Genomic DNA, 21,710 nt, shown 5'->3' with positions numbered 1-21,710 from the left:
TAAACTCACAAGGTTCTCCTCTTCTCTCCTTGCATGTTCTCTCTCTTTTCGTAAGTTTTTCCATCGAGCAACCATGAAAATCCTTTGTCCTTTGATTTACTCTCCTCTCCATCGCAATTCTCCACTTTGTCATCGCCATCATCCTCTTCTTCTTCAATTTGTTTTCATTCTCGCGTCCAACGTTGATGAGGAGCTCCAAGAGGAACCGTAGCCGTCAAAATCGGCGGTCCGAGTCCAAGAACTGGATTGAGCATCCGGGTAGCTAGGATCCGAGTTTAGAGTGCTGGATTAGAATTTTTTTGGTGCTGTAAGTTCTTCGATAGATGTAGCTCTGTTAGAGTGTGGTTTATACTCCCAATTGACAGGTAAGCACGAGGATTCTACTCTCCCATAAGCAGGGCCGGGTCCTGAATAGCTGCCCCGGTGGGCATGGGGTAGCGTCTCGGGCTGCTAGAGAGCTCGTGTAATTTGGCTCCATATTTTATTGGTAGTTGAGTTTGGGCTCATTAAGAGCTAACGAGTGGCCTATATAACGTATATATCTTGTAATTGGGAGTCGCAATAAGGAGGTGGGAGGTGCGAATTATAATGAAATTCTCTACTGTATGCAACCATAATTTAAGGGTGAATCATAATAAATCTTATGTTTCGGTTTTTCTTTCTCGCCTTTAATCTCTTTTTGATTGTGTTTGAATGCCTAATTCTAACAAGCTCATAAAGGTCTGCTGTTTTGTTTGCTTTCTCTAGCATCGAGTGTTCGCCCAATCTGGAAGCTCTACATTTTGTTGGTGTTCTGGTAGTGTTTTGAGGAATGATCTCGTGCCGCGCTTGAACTTCCGGGCGTCACACTAGCTTTTCATCTTTGATCTAATTTTATTGATCATGGATGTGAGGAAATAGGTTTCCTATAAGTCTTTGCTATGTCATACTATTAAAGCTTTTTAGAGAGGACGGTTGCCGATCCAGCAGTAACTTATCATAGCTTCTAGACATCCTCTAAGAACAGAAAAAACTATCCCAACATGCTACAAAAAGGATCAGACAAAACTCTAAGTGTCGGATCGAAATTTGGGTTTAATTGATTTGTCTTGCGTAGTTTTCCCAACTTGGGCCCCATTTTTGGACGTTGACCACTTACGTAACCGTGTTGATTATCTTCTTCTACATATAGATCATGATGCACCAGTGCCTGACAGGCATGAGGACAATACCATTGTGTGTGTGTGTGTTTTTTTTTTGGTCGAAATGACAATACCATGGTTGACAGGCCAACATGTTGGATGATCCCACGTAGTCCTAGATATGGTCAATTTGTTCCTGTCTTGTGTTATACTGGCCAAATTAGGGTTGCTTGTCGTAGATGCCACGTTTTTAGATTTTCCTTGACAGATAAGTGTGGAAAATTCTGAGGTCGGTGTTTGCCTCAATGACCAGACCATATATACATATATACACGCGCCCGCGCCAGGGCTTTTTTTCAAATTGCATAAAAAAAAATTTATATTTACCAAATAAGGAGAAAAAAAACTTATTTACCGATTTGGGGTCCGCTCGGCAATCTAAGTGCCGAGCAGAACCCGCTTGGCGCTTATCTTGCCGAGCCGAGCGACCGCCGGCAAGATAACTGTCGAGCGGGGGTCCCCACCGCCCTTCCCCTCGCCGCCCCTCCTCACCACCGGCCCCGATCCCGACCCGGCGATTTCGTCCTTATAGGAAATTATCTTCTAAAAAAATTATAAAAGCTCGCAAAAATTAGTAAATGGCAACAATCAACTAGCCATGGACGATTTAGGGTATTTTCGCCGACGACTTTTAAAAATGACGATTTTGCCGTTATGGCAAATTGTCTTCGAAAGAAATTGTAAAAAATGTAAAAAATGGCCATAATGAACATGTCATGCACAATTCAAGGTATTTTGACCAACGACTTTTAGAAAATAACGGTTTTACCATTCCGGAAAATTGTCCGCAAAAAAATTGTAAAAAATCTCAAAAATTAATAAATGGCCACAATCAATCGGCCACGGACGATGCGGGGTATTTTGGCCGATGACTTTTAGAAAATGACGGTTTTGCCCTTGTGGCAAATTGTCTCCCAAAAAAATTGTAAAAAATCTTAAAAATTAGTAAATGGCCACAATCAACTGGCCATAGACGATTTATGGTATTTTGGTTGACGACTTTTAAAAATGACGATTTTGCCCTTCTGGCAAATTGTCTTTTAAAAAAATTATAAAAAATCTCAAAAATTAGTAAATGACCATAATCAACCGGCCATGGATGATTAGGGATATTTTGGCCGACGACTTTTAGAAAATGACGGTTTTGCCCTTCCGGCAAATTGTCTTTCAAAAAAATTATAAAAATCTCAAAAATTAGTAAATGACCATAATCGACCGGCCATGTTCGATTCGGTGTATTTTGGTCGACAACTTTTAGAAAATGGCGGTTTTGGCCTTCTGGCAAATTGTCTTTCAAAAAAATTGTAAAAAATCTCAAAAATTAGTAAATGACCATAATCAACCGGCCATGGACGATTCGGGGTATTTTGGCCGACGACTTTTAGAAAATGGCGATTTTGCCCTTCTAGCAAATTTGTCTCCCAAAAAAATTGTAAAAAGAAAATTGCCACAATCAACTAGCCATGGACAATTCAGGGCGTTTTGTTCTACTCGGCGTTTTTTTAAAAAGGAAATCATTATTTTTGTTAAGTTTTTAATAATTATTATTTTATTTATCAATTGTTTCTTTTGAAGCTTATTTTATTAGTGTAATTAATTAAGAATATTGATAAAATGAAAGTACTGAGATATATGAAAAACATATTATTTTCATAATAGATAATAATCGAACTGTCGCAATTACATGTACTAACGATGTCGTCTTCCTACATGACCTCCTGTTTCGCAACGTAGCTCTCTTCGGTGCTCGGCGGCTCTAGTATTGTACGGACGAGGAGGAGGCGGAGGAGGAGGATCCGACCGAGGAGGATGTGTAAATGATGAAGGCATATCTTGTGAAAATATGCCATGCCCGGACGGTACATATCCTTCTGTAGAGAAGCCCGAATAAAAAGGAGGGAAATCGGATACATACGAAGTAGGAGAAGGAGCTGGAGTGCTCGGATCGGGAAATGCAAAAGTAGATCCCTCGGGAAATGGGGCGGCAAAATGGGTGAATCCAACATTGAAACCATGCGGTCTAATCCTGAAGTGAAATCCGGAGCGAAACCCGGAGCGAAATCCGTTGTATGATACTCGAAAGTGTAAGGGACGGCATCGCCAACTACATGAGCTCGAGGAGTCCTCCGGGTCGACCGAACAGGCTCGGGCGGATCGTCATCGTGAGGGCCAACGGGTGCCGCCGTAATTGCTGGTTGGGGTGGTAGCATCATCGTGAGACGTCTCTCCTCATGCTGGGCGTATAGCATTGCTCTAGCTATCCTCCCCACATCTCTCCAAGTCTGACGAGGTGGACGTGAATTTAATATACGTAAGATTTGTTCCACGCCATCACCCCGGTAATGATATGACAAGTAACAAATGTTATAAAATTACAATAACTTATGTTAGTAAATGACAATAGTTAATTAATTAAATTGAAAATATTTGCACGAACCATTGAACCTATTGCAGCTCCCGTAATAGAAATCCACTTCCGTGTATGTCTGCGGAACCACTCCATATATCCCGAGTGAAAGTGGAGTTCCTCCATGGCAGGATCAGCATGGACTATATATTCGGTGCGTCTGTCCCACATAGCGATCCATCGTCCGTGCTTAGCTGCCCAATCCTTCCCGGGTGGCCTATTGTCAATATCATGCAAGCCTTTGTGATCGCCGGGAGGAGTAGGTATTGGCTGCTGCATACCAAATCGGCGAAGTACCCGATCTGGATAATGCCACTCAACTATCCAAAATCGGATAAGTGGCACACGAGCCCTCCAAATATCCTGTCCCCGCAAGCAGTAAGCCGGTACATTCTCCAGAATGTCGCCACCATAGGGCTCCCAAATAATCTGTTATCATAATAAAACATATGAAATTAAATGAAGAATTAATTTAAAAGCTAACATTATATTAAACTCATTCGTTGCTATCATTACTTACATCTTCGGATGTCAATCTATCAAGTTGGTAGCGCAGATGTACCAACGTATGCGTAGGGATCTCCGTCGTGCTTCGACCTTGACTCCAATTGCATAAACAAAAAACATTCAATTTTCATATATTATATGCACTGGAAGGAATTAATGACGCACGAATTGAAAATGCAATAGATCACATACCGACTATCGAAAGGTGCAAGTCCTAAAGGAACCTCAACCGTCGGGGATGGGGAGACACATCTGAAGCGCTCCCACGCCCAAATCTACAAGATATGTAAGGCACCGCCTATTTGCTTCGCCTCTAGGTCGGTTGCACGACATAACTCTTGGTACAACCATGCAAGTGCTGCTGAACCCCAACTATACCGTGTAGGGACGTTAAGGTTCGCCAATAATGGAAGAAACAGCAAACTAACTCGGGCACCTGATTTGTCCGAGAAAATAGATCCTCCTAGCAAACGGAAAATGAAAGCCCGGGAATGCTGCACTATGGTTACGTCATCGGCATCCGGCGGAAGCTCTTCAAAGTGCTGTCTCAACCAACTCAAATTGATATGTGTGCCCATCAACCGGGCTGGGTGAGCACCGAGTAGATCGTCATAGACAGTGGCCCAATTCACAATACCGGGGCCGATGAATGCACGTTCATCTATAGGAAGGCTTGTAAGCACTGCAATATCCTGCAGCATGATAGTGCATTCACCTTCCGGCATACGGAAGGTGTGGGTCTCGGGCCTCCACCATTCGATCAATTCAGTAATTAAATGTCAATCCAGCTGCACGAATCCCATCAAATAAACGCCAAAAAAATCCCGAAACTTGCAGATACGGGACTATCCGCGGATCAAGATCACCTACGTGTAGCATCGCTCGCCGACATCGAAGGGCTTCTGTCGGAAGTATACGTGACATATAATATGAACAGTTAGTAGCAATTTTGATGATATTGTTATAAAGTACATATCAACCGAAAAATCTTCAATTACCTTAGCGTCCCATATAGCCTGAGATCTATGTCGGGCTTACCCAATAAGTAGTGAATCATTCTCCGGGCCCGGCTGAATGTAAGTACTATGTACTATATATGCACAATTGTGATACTATAACATTGCAACAAATTCCCATATGTATATATAACATGGAACACATAAACTGAATAAATATCGTGCAATTGTGATATTATAACATTAAAAAAAATCAAATATATAATGTAAAAATCCGGGAAAAATTAACTTCATAAATATCAATCCAATAATAATATTATAACATTACAAAAAATTCATGATACTTATCACGCCCCGTGTCCTTTTTACGCGCCAACATCCGTTATTTGTTTATTTCCCAAGATCGATACGGCGATAGACTTAACGTGATGCGATATGCGCAAGCGGAAGCAATACAATTTTTTTCCCATATGAAGAAATTCATTTGATGACTTCAGAAGACAAAGAGATTTTATAACATATAAATACGATCATCCTTACAACACATAGGAACAAAATACATAAGGATCGAGCAAGTATGATATACTCTCCGACCGATCTGTGTGCACAAGTTTTCCTATTGTGCCCTGATTTTCCAGAGTGTGTGCAATGATTTCGCGAAGTGCTATTGCTTGCGCTTCTCCAGTCCATCTCATTCCGGATCCGTGATGTACGGGGTCTTCCTTTCTTCCGAATACGACTCGGGTCCGGCACTAATGGCAGCTCGTCAGATTTAAGCTCATAATGAAGATGCCCCAACGGATTAAACATATACTGATAGAACCGAAGGGTTTTCTCTAAAGTATACCATTCATCTACGTATGGTTCGTAATCAATGTCATACGCTTGACATGCTGCCATTACGTGTGAACATGAGATTTTCAGTCCTTCAAATTTCTCACATGTGCACGTTCTCAAGTGTAGGCACACTATGTGTTTGTGGCCCCACGAACCTCTAGATCTGTCACGTCCGGTTATCACTTCGAAAACGCCTCTATCAGAGTTGAAACACGTGACAACATGCCTATTTGCTTTTTGACTGTTCTGCTGGAGCGTGACACCGACAAATTCCGTATATTTCCACCGGTTGTCTTTCTGCATCCTATACATTGTTCTTCTCGTATCAAAATAGTACATCAACCGATAGAATATCTTGTCGACCATGGCTGCTATTGGTAGACCACGGAAACCCATCAGCATCCCATTGACCAATTCGAGTAAATTTGTCGTCATCGATCCATATCTTCTCCCTTCATGATAAGCCTTTGTCCATTTTTCTCTTGGAATCTAATCGCACCATGCAGCTGTGGCTGGATCGAACTCCCTAACTTGGCTCATGAATTGGTCGAACTTCCGCCGTTGGTTCGCGTAAGTCGTACATTACAACATTAATTAGTACTTTGTACTTAAATTTTTCCATACGTATTTTCCTAAAATTTACAAATTCGAGAATTTGCCTGCCAAATGAATAAGTTTTTTCCCTTTGGCATTTTTGAAATGTTTATTGTAGTTCTTGGCAACATGCCGAATGCAATATCTATGGTGGCCATGTGGAGGACGCCACCGTGCTGTCTCCATTGCTCGTTGAATACCGGATATGTCCTGATATTACACAAATATCATCTCTCCTAGTGACATATCTCCGCAATGCATTCATAAACCAAGTCCAATTATCAACATTTTCCCGATGGACTACAGCAAATGCCAGCGGGAAAATATGATTATTTCCATCAAGGGAGGCCGCACAAAGGAGGGTTCCTTCGTATTTTCTGTACAAAAATGTACCATCAACAAAAATCACAGGATGACAACTTGCGAAGCCTTCAATCGTCCGCTTGAAAGTCTAAAACATCCGGTTGAAAACCGTGCAGCCACGATCTAGGTTGATATAATCATCGATCACAAAGTGTGAACCCGGATTCCGACTCTTCATTTCGATCATCCACGTCCTCAACCTACCGTATGATTCATCCCAATCTCCAAATTGTCCGGCGATCGCCATTTGTTTGGCCTTCCAGGTTTTACGGTAAGTAGGTTCGAATTGCAGCTTATCTTGAATCTCTGCTATCGGTGACTTGATTTTGATATCTGGTTGGGCGGCGACCATTGCTTCTATTTGGATGCGGAGGTACTTTTGGTCAAGGTGCCGATGATCCCGTGACATTTGCGGAGAACTGCATGTATGTGGCCCATTATATTTACTTATTTTTCAAAACATGCCACCCGATTTAGCAATCGAGCGGAGCCTCCAACCACACGGTCCATTTGGATTGCCACACCTTATCACATATTCGACTTTCTTTGTCAAATAACTGCGAAAATTTTGATTTCTCCTAAGGGAGTACTCTTTTGCAGCCAAGCGCACCGCGTCCCGTGATGGAAACAACATGCCAACATCAAATTCTTTTGATGGATCAAATAGCATACAGCTCGGCTTGGCTTTTGTGTCGTCTTGCATCATGTCAAAGTCGATCTACGAATAAGGCGGTGGATGTACCAACGGCAAAATTGGATTACTGCACCGCGTATTATAGTAAGCCTCCATATTGTCACATCCGACATCTTCTTCGTCATTGTCATCGGAGTCCATCCAAGGATCATCTTCTTCATCACCATCATCATCATCAGCGGCAAGAGCAGCAGCAGCAGCATTATCAGCATTATCATCATCATCGGTAGCGGCATTATCAGCATTATCATCATCATCATTAGCGGGATTATCAGCATTATCATCATTATCATCGGCCTGCACGCATCGATTATGCAGACCATCATCATCTTCACCAACATTCGAAGCTTCCTCCGCGAAATCATATCTCATTTGGTGTTACGCTACGGTTGCATAAAACCGCAAGAACCCCGTACCACCAGCTTGAAGTGCAAATTGCTGAATCATCGTAAATGTGGCATCATCATGCACCTCCGTAATGTCATATGTAACACAATTGCGTGTTACATACGGATATCTATACACCACTGTTTGAATATACTGGTTTCCTGTTATATTCAATGCGCTCTCAATCGACACACGCAACTCATCAAATGTCGATATGTTTGCAATCCCGAACATGGTAGATTGTCCGCCTTCGTAATCAATTCCATATTCAGTACGTACTATTGTGCCTCCCCAACGCACAATCGCAAAAGATGTAGACGACATTATGAGATTTAAATAAATTAGAAATTATTTCTAAACTACAATTTCCTAAATATTGTCCCATATACGTTATCAAATTAACATACCCACTATCAATATATCAAATGAAATAAATGTCTTAGTATAGGCCTAAGGGTTTAGACGACATTTTGGGATTTCTTTCAATTTTTTAAGAAGACAATTTGCTAGAAGGGAAAAATAGTTATTTTTTTAAAGTCGTCGACCAAGATACCCTGAATCGGCCATGACAAGTTGATTGTGGCCATTTCCTAATTTGTGGGATTTTTTTAGAATTTTTTTAGAGACAATTTGCCAGAAGGGCAAAATCATCATTTTTCAAAATTTGTCGACGAAAATACCGTCAATCGTCCATGGCCAGTTGATTGTGGCCATTTCCTATTTTTTGGGATTTTTTTAGAATTTCTTGGGAGACAATTTGCCGGAAGGGCAAAATCGTCATTTTTCAAAATTCGTCGGCCAAAATACCATCAATCGTCCATGGCCGATTGATTATGGCCATTTCCTAATTTTTGAGATTTTTTTTGAATTTTTTCGGAGACGATTTGCCAGAAGGGCAAAATCGTCATTTTTCAAAATTCGTCGGCCCAAATACCGTTAATCGTCCATGGCCGATTGATTGTGGCCATTTCCTAATTTTTGAGATTTTTTTTGAATTTTTTTGGAGACGATTTGCCGGAAGGGCAAAATCGTCATTTTTCAAATGTTATCGGCCAAAATACCGTCAATCGTCCATGGCCGATTGATTGTGGCCATTTCCTAATTTTTGAGATTTTTTTTGAATTTCTTGGGAGACAATTTGCCAAAAGGGCAAAATCGTCATTTTTCAAAATTCGTCGGCCAAAATACCGTCAATCGTCCATGCCCAGTTGATTGTGGCCATTTCCTAATTTTTGAGATTTTTTTTGAATTTTTTGGGAGACAATTTGCCAAAAGGGCAAAATCGTCATTTTTCAAAATTCGTCGGCCAAAATACCATCAATCGTCCATGACCAGTTGATTGTGGTCATTTCCTAATTTTTGAGATTTTTTTTGAATTTCTTGGGAGACAATTTGCCAGAAAGACAAAATCGTCATTTTTCAAAATTCGTCGGCCAAAATATCGTCAATCGTCCATGGCCGGTTGATTGTGGCCATTTCTTAATTTTTTGGGAATTTTTTTGAATTTTTTGGGAGACAATTTGCCGGAAGGGCAAAATCGTCATTTTTCAAATGTTATCGGCCAAAATACCGACAATCGTCCATGGCCAATTGATTGTGGCCATTTCCTAATTTTGATGATTTCTTACAATTTTTTTGGGATATAATTTTTCAAAAGGACGAAATCGTCATTTTTTTAAGTCACCGGCCAAAATAATCTATGGCCACTTCATTGTGGCTATTTTCCCATTTTCTCAAATTTCTTAATATTTTTCCTTCATTTTTTTGAAATTCTTTATGATTTTTCTTTATTTTTAATCCATTTTGTATTTTCTAATTTTCTATTATTCGAATTTTTCAATTATTAAAAAAATATTTTTCGGACCGAGTCAAACCCCGCTTCTCGGGCCATCTCATCAACTTTTTTTTTATTTTCGCAAAAAATCATTTTACACTTCTAATTTTCTTTTTTAAAATTTGAAAATCGTCAAAATAAATATGGACGTAGTTGCAAAAATGAGTCTTGAAAATTTGTTTTTATGAGATTATGGTCAATTTTTTTATTTACCGCAATTCGTAAACATTACAACTATTCGATCTACAAATAATAATTAAATAAATAAAACAATACTTATGAAACTGCAAAAAATAACTATAACAAGGTTTACCTCAAACTAGTAAGAAGGTCGACTTTGCTTTTCTCTCGCCTTCTGCAAAAATAAAAAAGTCCCAATTTAATTTAAACATAACAAAAATATTTGCAATAAAATAAAATCCTAATATCAATAAAGGCACATGAGGAGAGGGGGATATGAGAAAACCTTCGTGAGCTATATAGAAGAAAACAAGAAATGAGGTCTTAGAGAGTCCGATTAAAACTTGGTCGGGATATTAAGAACAAATCTCGCCGAAGTTAATCAAAGCGAGGGGAGGGCTCCCGAAGGACTCCACACTCTGTTCACTTAATATCCGGATCACTTAAAATCGAGAGATTCCGTGGAGGAGGCTTCAGAAAAGGAGGGATGAGCTTTTGTGGAGAGGTGAAATGCAGAGGAAAGTTGAGCTTACGTGGAGAGGCGAAATGCAGGGGAGAGATGAGCTTCTGAGAGGAGGCGAAATGCAGAGGAGAGATGAGCTTCTGAGAGGCGAAATGCAGAAATGCAAAGGAGCGATGAGCTTCCTTGGAAGAGCGAAATGCGGAGAAAGGAGCTTCTGTGGATGAGCTTCTCAACGGAGAGCCTTCGGCTTTGCTTAAAGCAGAGTCGAAGGCTCAGTAGCACTCTTGAAAGGTGCTGTAGCACCTTTCACGTCGTCTGCCAGCGCCTGATTAAAGGCGCTGGCGACGTAGGGGCCACCATGCGGAGAGAGCAGAATTCTGCTCTCTCTGCATGCTTTTATCTTGCTCGGCACTGTGAGTGCCAAGCAAGACACAACACGTGCAGAGAGAGAGCAGAATTCTGCTCTCTCTCTCTCTCTCTGCACGCTATCTTGCTCGGCACTGTGAGTGCCGAGCAAGACAGCTGCTCGGCACCTAGATCGCCGAGCAGACCCCTAAATGGTAAATAAATTTTTTTTCCCCTTATTTGGTAAATATAATTTTTTTTTTTTTTGCAATTTGAAAAAAAAACCCCCGCGCCACGTGTTCATTTCTGCACATTGGCCCAGCAGATTTTCTCTCAAACACCCGAGCTGTCAAAGAGTGTTTTGAGCTAGTTGGAGAAAAATGGAGACGTGGCAAACCTTATTAATAGTTGGGGCTGTCTTAGCCGTCGTCGGTGCTGTCCTAGGTCTTCTCTTCCGGGGCCGTTACCGTTTAAGAGTTGGCAGGGGGTGGCGACGGCAGCATGCATCGCACCCATCATCACGCGATGTTTGGAGGAGGAGATGGAGGTTTAGCTGCCAGTTCTGCTTGTGGTGGCGGAGGCGGCGGCACTGGAGGCACCGGCGGAGCCAGTGCTGTCTAGATACATATATTTTGAGGAGAATGAAAGAAGGTGGTTGGATCTGCTGAATGTTCTACCCTTTGATTTTTGTTCTCTGTTTCGGCTTCCTTCTGATGCTTGCAATCGTTCAGGGTGATTGTAGGAGTAGAGTTCCTTTACACTTCGATTCATTCATCGACATGATAACCTCATGTCACTACTTATTAATAAAACAATATGTTGAGTTGCAAACCTTCTCCAATGAGTTGTTTCATGTGATTAGTAAAAGACATCAGCTTGTCAAACAAAGAGGATAAAATTGACAACAGGACTTGGCAGGTACAGAACCCTTCGGGGATCTTACAGTTAGGGCACTCGTGTTTCCCGACAATCCGTTCTCTGGTGATTAAATTGTTAGATCTGGCGATGACGACCGATCGAAGCTTTCCCAAAGAAAAGAACTCGTAGGAGCATGCATCCTCGGAATGTGAACTTCGTGATGGTATCGCTGCAAAATATCGGAGAAGCAGCTCCTTCTCATTGCAACGTCTTAGCCGGTTCTACTTTGCTGATGATTAATTTTAACGATACAAATTCTTAAAAGCTAAACAAGGGTACTCAGAAACCAGCAGTCTCGACTCCAAAAGAGGCATCCAATCGTAGTATTCACTGTTCAAGAAACTAGTCTAGGCCCCGGCTATGGTGCCTCATGCGACCAATCACCCCGTTGTATTCCCGACTTTAACATCGCAAACCATCCCTCAAACTGGAAAGGTCCTCGTAAATTTAATATAGCTTCAAGATAGGAGAATTGTCAAAAAAGTGTTAAATTTATGACATTTTTACCAATTCAGTCCTAAACCTTTTAAGTTTGCCGATTAAATCTTATGGGTTGAAAATCGCTGATACGGAGGCCGATTATCCTACGGCGCACATCCGGCGTCGGGCCCTCCTCGGTCGCTGGCAAGGGTGTAGGAAAAAAAAAATACAAAAATACGATATATATTATTAAAAATTATCCACGTCGGCGTGGACGTGCCATGTCGAATGACCGGTGTCTACGCAAAAATTTGGACTCGATTGGCAGAAAATAAAAAAGTTTAGAATTTAATGGGCAAACTTAAAATATTTAGGACTAAATTGATAAAAGTGCAATATGTTTAGGACCTTTTTGATAATTTTCCTGCTTCAAGACATCCTCTAATAAATAAATTAAAAAAAAAAAAAAAAAGAATCATGTGCGTCCTAAGGAATCACGTTCTTGCGTAGTTTTCCAAGCGTGGACCGCGTTTTTCACGTTGACCGCTCACATTATCATGATTCAAATTCAGGACCGAGTTTATCATGTTCTTCCACAGATAAACTTGTTGCATGAATGTCGCAGCAGGCATAAAAACATAGTATGGTTGACAAGCCAACATGTTGAATGTGCCCACGTAATCCCAGAAATGGTCAATTTGTTCCTGTGTTATCCTGGGACTAAGTTCGGTTGCTTGTCGTAGATATCCACGTTCTTGTTTTTCCTTCAAAGGTAAGTGCAGAAAATTCAAAGGTCAAAGTTGCCTCAATGACCACCACAACATACGGCAAAAAAAAAAAAAAAAAACAGGCTGTGGTTAAATAGAAACGCCGCGGGTTTAGTTGTCTGCACATTGGCCTGGCAGATATCTCTCAAATACACTGGCTATCGAGCGTGTTGGAGCTAGTTAGAGAAAAATGAAACCGTGGGGAATCGTGATAATCGCTTTTGCTGTCTTCGCCGTAATTGCTGTCATAAGTTTTATCTTCCGAGGTCGTTACCGTTTAAGAGTTGGCGGGGGCGGCGGCGGCGGCGGCGGCATGCATCATGCCCATCATCATCATGCCCATCATCACTCGATGTTTGGAGCAGGAGATGGAGGTTTAGCTGCCAGTTCTGCTTGTGGTGGAGGCGGCGGTGCAGCTGCCGGTTCTGCTTGTGGCGGAGGCGGCGGTGCTGGAGGCGGTGGATCTAGTGCAGTTTGACGACATATATTTTGAGAAGATTCGCGGAACGTGGTTGGATCTGTTGAACGTTGTACCCTGAATTTCTTCTCTGTTTCGGCTTCTTTATAATACTTGCCATAGTTTAGGATCATTGTTGAAGTAGATTGCTTCATTCATTGACATGATAATCTCATGTCACTATTGTCAATAAAAGCATATGTTGAGTGCAAACTTTGTCCCATGAGTTGTTTCGCGACTGGTTAAACCCATAATAATTTGCTTCTGTAAAACATAAGAAAGCTGACAACATGACTTGGCAGCAGAACTCCTCTGTTTCTGGTTATGTTCCTTGCGCTGCGGTTCGGGATCTTACAATTAGGACACTCATGTTTGCCGACATTCCTTATTTTGGTGATTAATTTGTTAGATCTGGTGAAGAAAGGGGCCGAAAAGGCATTCCTAGAGAAAGAGCTCGTCAAAGTATATCCTGAGAAGGTGAGCTTCTTTATAGTATTGCTGCGAAATGTTGGAAAATTGGCTCCTTGTTGCAACAGCTTCAGCCGTCTCTACTTTTCTGATGATTAATTCTAATGACATGAACAGAAAAACAACAAACAAACAAGAGTATTCAGAAACCAGCAATCTACACTCCAAAAGAGGCCTCCATTCCTAATCTATGCCCTGTCATGGTCCCTCACACGACCAATCACCCATTGTAATCGAAGTAAACCCAAGTTCATTTCCGTCGTTTATGCTCTACGGGACGTTATGCAGGAGTTGTGACAAAAAGAAGCTTAGTTGCCCTTCTAACCTATATATATATCAGATCCAGAGTATTGAAAGGGAGTTAGTAGAACTCTATAACATCCGTTAGCGTCATCCCTGATATAATCAAGAAGCAACATGTGATCAGTCAAGCAATTTATTATTGACATATGCAACAGTAGATGGACCAGGCAGATGGAAACAAGGCTGAGCAATGTTAAAGATCTTACTATTCGGCAATTGATTCACCATGACAAGCCTAAGTTCACTTCTAGCAGAGCCAAATTGTAGGTAGCAAACCTAGACTGATATTTATCCAGGAAAAAAAAAATGAAACAGAGCAAACCACGCTCTTTTCAAAATGCTAACATGCTTTTGAAAGAAGAAAAAGAAACGGAGCAATCATTTCCCTCTTCAGCGGCATCATACCAAGGGAAATCTGAATTCTCTCATATTTCGCCATCCCACAATTCATTCAGGCTTTTATAAGGACTACATGTCTCATGGACCGCAAAGTTCCCTTGGAGAAGCCTTTGCTGCATCACAAATGTGCAAGATCAAATGAATACAGCCATCAAGAAACAATATGAAGATCCAACAGGAGTATAGAGAAGTGACGTATATACCTGGCGGAGTCCAGAGAATGTTGCGAAGAGCTCAGGAGGGATGCTCCAACTGAACAAATCGAAGTTCTCGCTAATCCTGGACGCGTTTACACTTTTAGGGAGGACGCTGTGACCCATCTGAATACCCCAGCGCAGAGCTACTTGGGCAGGCGATTTATTGAGTTTCTTTGCAATTTCAACCAGAACTGGCTCCTTCAGGATCTCCCCCTTCACCCATGACCCTGGAGATCCCAAAGGGGAATAAGCCTGCAAAGAATCTTAATCAACAGTTGAAATTGAAGCTCCCATGCTACACAATCAACAGTCCACGATTCGTGTTATATGTTGTCGGATGCCAATAAAAAAACTCAGGGTGCGTGTTTTAGTCGTGGGAAAACATCTCCTTTTCCATACTCAATACACTGAACTGAAGCAGAACTGGCTCTTTTTTCGAAATGTTGAAGAATGCACATTAAAGTTTTGAAGATGGCTTCTATGATTAAAAGACGTCCTGTAACTAGCTCGACTTTTATTTCGCTCCTCCCATGATCAACTGATGCCCACACCATTGACCAGTCTGCCGGCAGCTGCAACCATCATTGGCAATGGTCACGGCAACATCGGCCATCACAAGGGCCACTAGCTTACTCTGGCTAGCACCATTAACATCAAGTTCAAAGCACCACAGGTGAGACATATGCCATTACCAATCGCCTGCCATTGCACATTGTCCAACTACTACTTGATAACTGGCATCCGCCACTATTCTGACTGTAATAATATTGTTAAGTTGAAATACAATGGGAGAGCTTTCAGCATCTTAAATTTTCCAAGATTACCGAGAGATGGACACCAGTGGATTTGCACAAGTTGTGGAGCGCTGGTTGCTGCCAAACAGGGTGGCATTCGACCTGATTCACGGCTGGAGGCACTTTCACGTATTTGAGGAGATCCTGCAGCTTTTTAGTTGAGAAGTTGCTGACTCCGATTGCACGAGCCTGACCTGATGCATACAACCCTTCCATGGCCGTCCATGTCTCGGGAAGGCATAACGGAAGCATGTCTTCTGGGGCAAAGCCCCGAGTACCGGATTTCGTCCGCACAGGCCAATGAATCTATTATACAGCAAAGAAAACACGAAATTGAGTTTTATGTAAGAAGCATCATCAGCTTCACTCTTGGCAGTTGGCTTTGAAACCTCAGCCTCAGCCTCTACTAGAATTTTGGTGTTCCTTTCTGTACTTTAGAATTTGCTAACGAGAAGCTTCTCCTCTCCAATCTCAATCCTGAACTGCACTAAAAAAGGTATGCAATACTCCACTTTGGCTATGATGAAGCTCCTCAAGAAGAGCCAAATTTCAGATCTATGATCAGTCTAGACTAATTTAAAGTCAGTGCACAAACAAACATTGGAAATGCTTGCGTCAAAAACAACATACAAGATATAAATCAACGTAGTCGAGTTGCAGGTCTTGTAAGCTCGTAGTTAGAGCCTTGGAAACATCATCGGGCGAATGGTCGCTGCACCTGCATTTGTAATCAATCTGAAACTTAAATGCAGTAGCAGTGCATGAATTAACGAAATATCAATCCAAACCAAAATCACAAGGCCCAAAACGTTTTTCAGAAAAATCTTGGATTCAGAACCGATGATTGCCGTGGCTCGAAATAACTGAATTTGAAATTATAGAAGGGAAAAATTATAGGCAGTTCTACATGAGAAGAGCTTTTCTTTCCATTTTTTTTTTTTTGTAATCAATCTAAAGTCACAAGAAATAATGACAAACATATGACTTAGACAAATTCTGCAACTTTGAACCCACGAGCGCCCTAGTTCATTGAAACCAACTCCAAACCATAGACATGAAAAATAAAGTCTCAACAGGCAGGCTGAACGAAGGCATACCACAACTTGGATGTGATAAACATCTCATTTCGAGCTACAACTCCTGAGGAAAATAGCTCATTCAAAGCCACGCCTACCTGTAATACGAATTATTTTTCAACTACATAAACAACTGCATACTCATGACGAATCGAAAGACAATCTGAAAGAAACCCAATTCACCTCTTTCTCATTGTCGTAAACTCGGGCGCAGTCGATGTGCCTGTAACCGGCCTGCATTACGAGGAACGTTGAAGCAACATCGTCCAATTTGGACGGCGACGAAGGTAGAGAGAGGAGAGAGAGGGAGAGGGAACCTTGACGGCCTCAACGACGGCCTGGCCGACAACGCCGGGAGGAGCCTTCCAGGTCCCGAGCCCGACCGATGGGATCTTAGCTCCCGTGTTGAGGTCGAAGCACAGACACCCGGGTTCGTTTTCTTTCGCCATGCCGTTTGGTGGTTGCAGGGTACGCAGCGGTAGTAGCAGTCGCGGCTTGAATCGACGCAATGCTAAAACTTGGGAGGAGCTGAAGGCGGGAGATTTGTTGCGCACGTCGCCGAGAAGAAGACGAAAGAGAATAAGGTGGCGGCGAAAGCGATTTGATTAACGGTCGCTCCAGTTTTTGGCATTTTGTGGCCGATGTCGGTCAGAGAGACGGTCAAAGTCAAAGGGGCCAAGGGCCTCGCCGGACTAGAAGTATAACCCTCCGACTATTTCAGGCCAAAATCCCTCCTTTTCTTTTTTCATTTTTCTATTAAGCACGATTTTCTTTTATTTTTTTATTTTTATTTTTTCATTTTCTCTTTTCTGTTTTAATGCAAAAAGCACGCCGACATTTCATTTTTCCACTTTCGAAACAAAAATTTTGGGTATACATACTCTCACAATTATTCCGAAAAAAGATATTTTAACGTCAACGATACTATCGACAAATCATTGTCTTTTCTAGATCAGTGTAAATGAAAGTGGAGCGAAACTTTGTCATTGTATTACATATTAACTGTGAAATGCCATTAGTACCCACATCTATGTTTTTTTTTTCCCATTAATATTGAATTGGATAAATTAGACGTTCAATCGGATCGTTAAGCACAAGGATAATAGAAGGAGAAAAAGAAGAGAAGAAGTAGATAAGAAGCCAAAGGAACATATCGAGGTTCACAATAGCCACAAGAGAATAAAAAAGGCACGTGATAAGAGGGCAATTCAATGATCATTTGTGATGGAAAATCCAATAATTTTTTTTTGGGTCGAAAATCTAACAATTATGAAGCATAACTTTCTTAGTAATAATGTAAATCCACAAAATATATAGAACTACGGAACTCCTCCTCTTGTTTCCGAACTTCTTTTAAAACCAAAATTACCCCTCAAACCGAAAGGTTGGAACTCTTCATCATACTCTAATTTCCACTCTAATTTTCATAAGTTTTACACATTAAGGGATGCGGTTTTTCTATTTATTTATAGACCTTAGGTGTGATTCCATTATGATAAATCAAAACTCAAGACCTCCATTAAAAGGGATGTCCCTGAATTTTGACTCAATGCAATGTGGTCCATAAACTTTTAATTTGTTTAATGTTATCCTTTAATTTTACCTCGACGTACAATTTGGCTTATGAACTTTTGATTTGTTCGATGTAGTCCTGGACTTTTGGCACGTGCTCAATTTAGTCCATCAACGATATGAAAAATGTATGATATTTTTTTTTCCATTAATTCAAGTTCAAGGACAACATTTCAAATTTTCATGGACTATTGGGACTTAATTGAACATGTACCAGAATTCTAAGGACTTCATTGAACAAATAAAAATTCAGGGACCACATTGCATATTAAATCAAAGTTTATGGATTATTTGTCTCATTTTCACCCTTAACAATTGATCAAAACTCAAAACCTCCATTATGACTTCTAACCTTTGAGACATCATTTTCCATCCTCTCTACATCATTATGAAATTAATGTGTAGCATTTCTCGAAAAGATTTAATCATCCTATGACGAGCTTTATTACCAATGTATTTACTTTTATTTCCTTGACTGTGATTAATTAGCAATGCAATAAGTTAGAAGCAGATTTGTAAGTATAAGATTGAAAAAAAGTGACTAATCTAAACATCCGCCAAATAAAAACCAATACAAGTGATACAAGTATATGATATGATTTACATGTGTTGTTCTTAAATATCTCCTTATGTTTCAATTATATGTGATGTTATTTGAAGTTATTCCATTCTTAAGTGGTTTCTTTTAGCACAAGTTTTTAATTGCTCTAGGGTGATACCACCTTCAATAGAAAATAACTAATATTGTCTTCCTCCAGAAATGACATCAAATTTCTTAATTATCTACCTTTCCTTATTGTAAGCAAAGTCCAGCGTTTACGACAATTATATTATCTCGTACACCGCACGGGTTTAATTGCAGTCACGTCCAGGGTTCTTCGCACTTGAATAGTACCTCGACCCTTCTGCTCCAGCCCTCGATCAGATAAAGCTGGCCGCTCGAAGCGCACCTTATCTAGTTATCATTAAGATATCTCAATTCCTTGTACGAAATAATATATTAAAAAAAAACAAATCCAAATCCCAAAAGTAGTAACTTCTAGATTCCAAATAAAACAAAAAAGCAGAAAACAGAGGGGGCCACTCAGCCACTAAATCCTTAGATCTACTCTTTTCTTAATCATAACAACGCATAATTTACGCAATCCTAATGCATAATAGTCTCCTCATAACACTTTCACATCTTGCATACTAGACACCAACGCATGGGGCCCTTTTGGCTTCTCCAGTCTTATTACTTGCAACAAAAGTCCCAAAAAGCAAAGAAAAAATTACCAAAAATAGTAATAATAAGGCCACAAACCACACTAATTTTTTTTTTTTTTTATCACCAAACCCATAAACTATTCAACTCAAGTTCCTCCATGCATACGACCCTTTCGTATCACATAACGGCGGGACGAGGTATGAGGCGGCGAACCGGAGAATGAACTCCGGATGAAACGTTAATTTGCGAGTTGTCGCTGGTCGAATCCGGTGAAGGTGAAGTCATCGAGAAGTTGCCGTCGCGGTCCAGTCGGATCACCTGGAGGTCCGAGATCTGAGTCCAGCCCGAATCGCAGGGGAGCCTGGCGTACGAAGCCGAAGGGGACTCATTGAACAACGCCCCGAGCGGCCCTTGCTTCCCATTCTTGTATTCCACCACGACCCTATACACGAACGGAATGAGACCCTCCATTATAATCTTCCCAAGAATGATTTCCCAAAGAGTGGAGAGGAGATGGAAGAAGAAAGAGAAGAAGAAGAAGAAGAAGAAGAAAGAGAAGGTGAGGTTTACTTTCCACGAGGGCGGTGGTTCGATTGGTTTATAAGAGAGAAAAAGGTCGATGACGTGGTGCTAGGGACTGGATAATCACGATAAGCCGACTTGTTCCGCAAAAAATGAATAATTTTAAAAAAATTCTTAAAAAATCATTGCTTGTATTGTTTGAAGTAATTAGCCAATGAATGATATTTTTATTATCTGAAACAATTTATGTCTAAATATTTTCGATAAAGAGAAATTATTTTTCGTTCATTCATTTTTGTGAAAAATATGATATTTTTTGGAGAATATGTCTTAAATTATTCATTTTCGGCGAAATGAAAGCACCTAAAAAATCGTGATTATTTTTCTCTATGTAATAGACTCGGTCCATGATGATTAACTTTAAGTAATAATTTTTTCCCGATCAATCCATTCAACCTCTTGAAGCCAAAGCCGAGCATGTGTTGAACGCAAAAACCGCACGAAGGCGTTGAAAGCTACGTCTCATGAAAAATCTATCCGAACCACACCCATTCCCTTTCGTTACACAGCTCACCACATCATACTTAGCGTCGCTTTTTGTTCATCTTTCCGGACTTGTTTAGTAGTTCTTTGTGGGTGTTGGTTCGATGACTCTGCGCTTTTTCGTCTTGATTGGTCGGTCCTTTGCTTCTTTAATGGTTTTCCATGGCCCCCCCTTTTGCTTCGTGCCGGTTTCATCTTGCTAATATTTTATGCAAGTTTGATCGAGTCTGGTTTTCTTCGGAGGCTGTCTCGTGCCACTTGTGTAATTCGTGTTCTCAGTTCTTGGGGTCGTGTCTTGTTTATCATATGGTTCACGCCAATATAATTAGCACTGTCCGATGCAGTTGGTGCATGGGAATCGTCGTTTTACTCGGTTCATATCACGCGTCGCTTATTGTTTTTGGTTTTATTCACCATTCTTGATGAACAAGATAACTGAAGCCACTACCTGGCCTTCATCTTCGTGACTTTTCACATGGGTTTTCTTCATCCGGACGAAGGAACCGACATACCTCTCTTATTTATGTTGCTAATAGACCTTTCAATCGGGTGGGTCGGGTCGAAGATGGTCCTATCCAAATTGACACATTTAACTATTTTTTATCCATTTACATGCAATACAAATCTAACGATCCACATATGACCCATACTCATATTACTTGAACACTTCCATATTTAACTAAATCTAGGAAAACTTGTTTCTCATAATTTTTAAAGAAAATTATATTACTAAAACAATTTCATGCAATAATTTTTTCTAATTTTTTTAAAAAAATTCTTACTTTTTATTTTTTATTTTCTTTTTTTTTTTAACAAAACCCAGCAAGAATCATAGCCAACCCTCTCTGACCACGGGCGAGGGTCGCGAAGCCCTCGCCAATCATGGATGAGGGTCGACCGACAACCCTCACCGTACTTCGTAGGAAAAAAAAGGAGTAAAAGAAAGAAATAAAAAGAAAAATTTAAAATGTCATATATTACAAATAAAAGTATAAAAAATGTTCAAGAGGATACCATCACATTAATGGGTTGACTCAACTAATAACCTTTATAAGTTAAGTGGGTTGTAAGTAGGTTTAAATGCAAGTCTATTTATAACCCACGTATAAGAAAGACTTACAACTTAAACCTATTAACAATCTATTTACTAAAACTTGACTAACCCATATTTGACCCATTTTATTGAATATGAGAATATGGATTTTTAACTCAATTCCTACGTCTTAATTAAGAGAAAGGATTTCTTGTGAGTTACACCGAGAATAGTAATGATGCAGCGTGAATCAGCTGATCACTAAGCATCATGTGTGCTCTGCTCT

The 21,710-nt window shown here is 40.6% G+C and overlaps 1 protein-coding gene across 1 annotated transcript; it reads right to left on the bottom strand.

The window, feature by feature from the left end:
• Nucleotides 1-14,267: 14,267 nt before the first annotated feature.
• Nucleotides 14,268-19,797, bottom strand: LOC115749505 (NADPH-dependent aldo-keto reductase, chloroplastic-like). Its single transcript, XM_030686337.2, has 8 exons — nt 19,645-19,797; nt 16,865-17,116; nt 16,731-16,781; nt 16,569-16,645; nt 16,102-16,189; nt 15,502-15,777; nt 14,684-14,929; nt 14,268-14,593 (listed from the first exon to the last, which is right to left on the bottom strand). Exons 1-8 carry the CDS (start codon nt 19,795-19,797, stop codon nt 14,507-14,509), a joined length of 1,230 nt encoding a protein of 409 aa, XP_030542197.2. The 3' UTR covers nt 14,268-14,506.
• Nucleotides 19,798-21,710: the final 1,913 nt, after the last annotated feature.

This window comes from Rhodamnia argentea, chromosome 7 (genome assembly GCF_020921035.1).
Source record: "Rhodamnia argentea isolate NSW1041297 chromosome 7, ASM2092103v1, whole genome shotgun sequence".
NCBI classification, from domain to species: Eukaryota; Viridiplantae; Streptophyta; class Magnoliopsida; order Myrtales; family Myrtaceae; genus Rhodamnia; species Rhodamnia argentea.
This window is presented reverse-complemented; position numbering and strand designations above follow the sequence as displayed.

What these genes read in the sequence shown, in the direction of transcription:
- LOC115749505 (XM_030686337.2), bottom strand. Translation starts at nt 19,797, where the DNA reads ATGGAGGGTCTCATTCCGTTCGTGTATAGGGTCGTGGTGGAATACAAG. An exon ending in TTTACGACAATGAGAAAGAG is followed by an intron (nt 16,646 to 16,730) that starts GTGAATTGGGTT and finishes TTCGTATTACAG; the next exon opens with GTAGGCGTGGCTTTGAATGA. An exon ending in CCACTGGTGTCCATCTCTCG is followed by an intron (nt 14,930 to 15,501) that starts GTAATCTTGGAA and finishes GATTCTTTGCAG; the next exon opens with GCTTATTCCCCTTTGGGATC.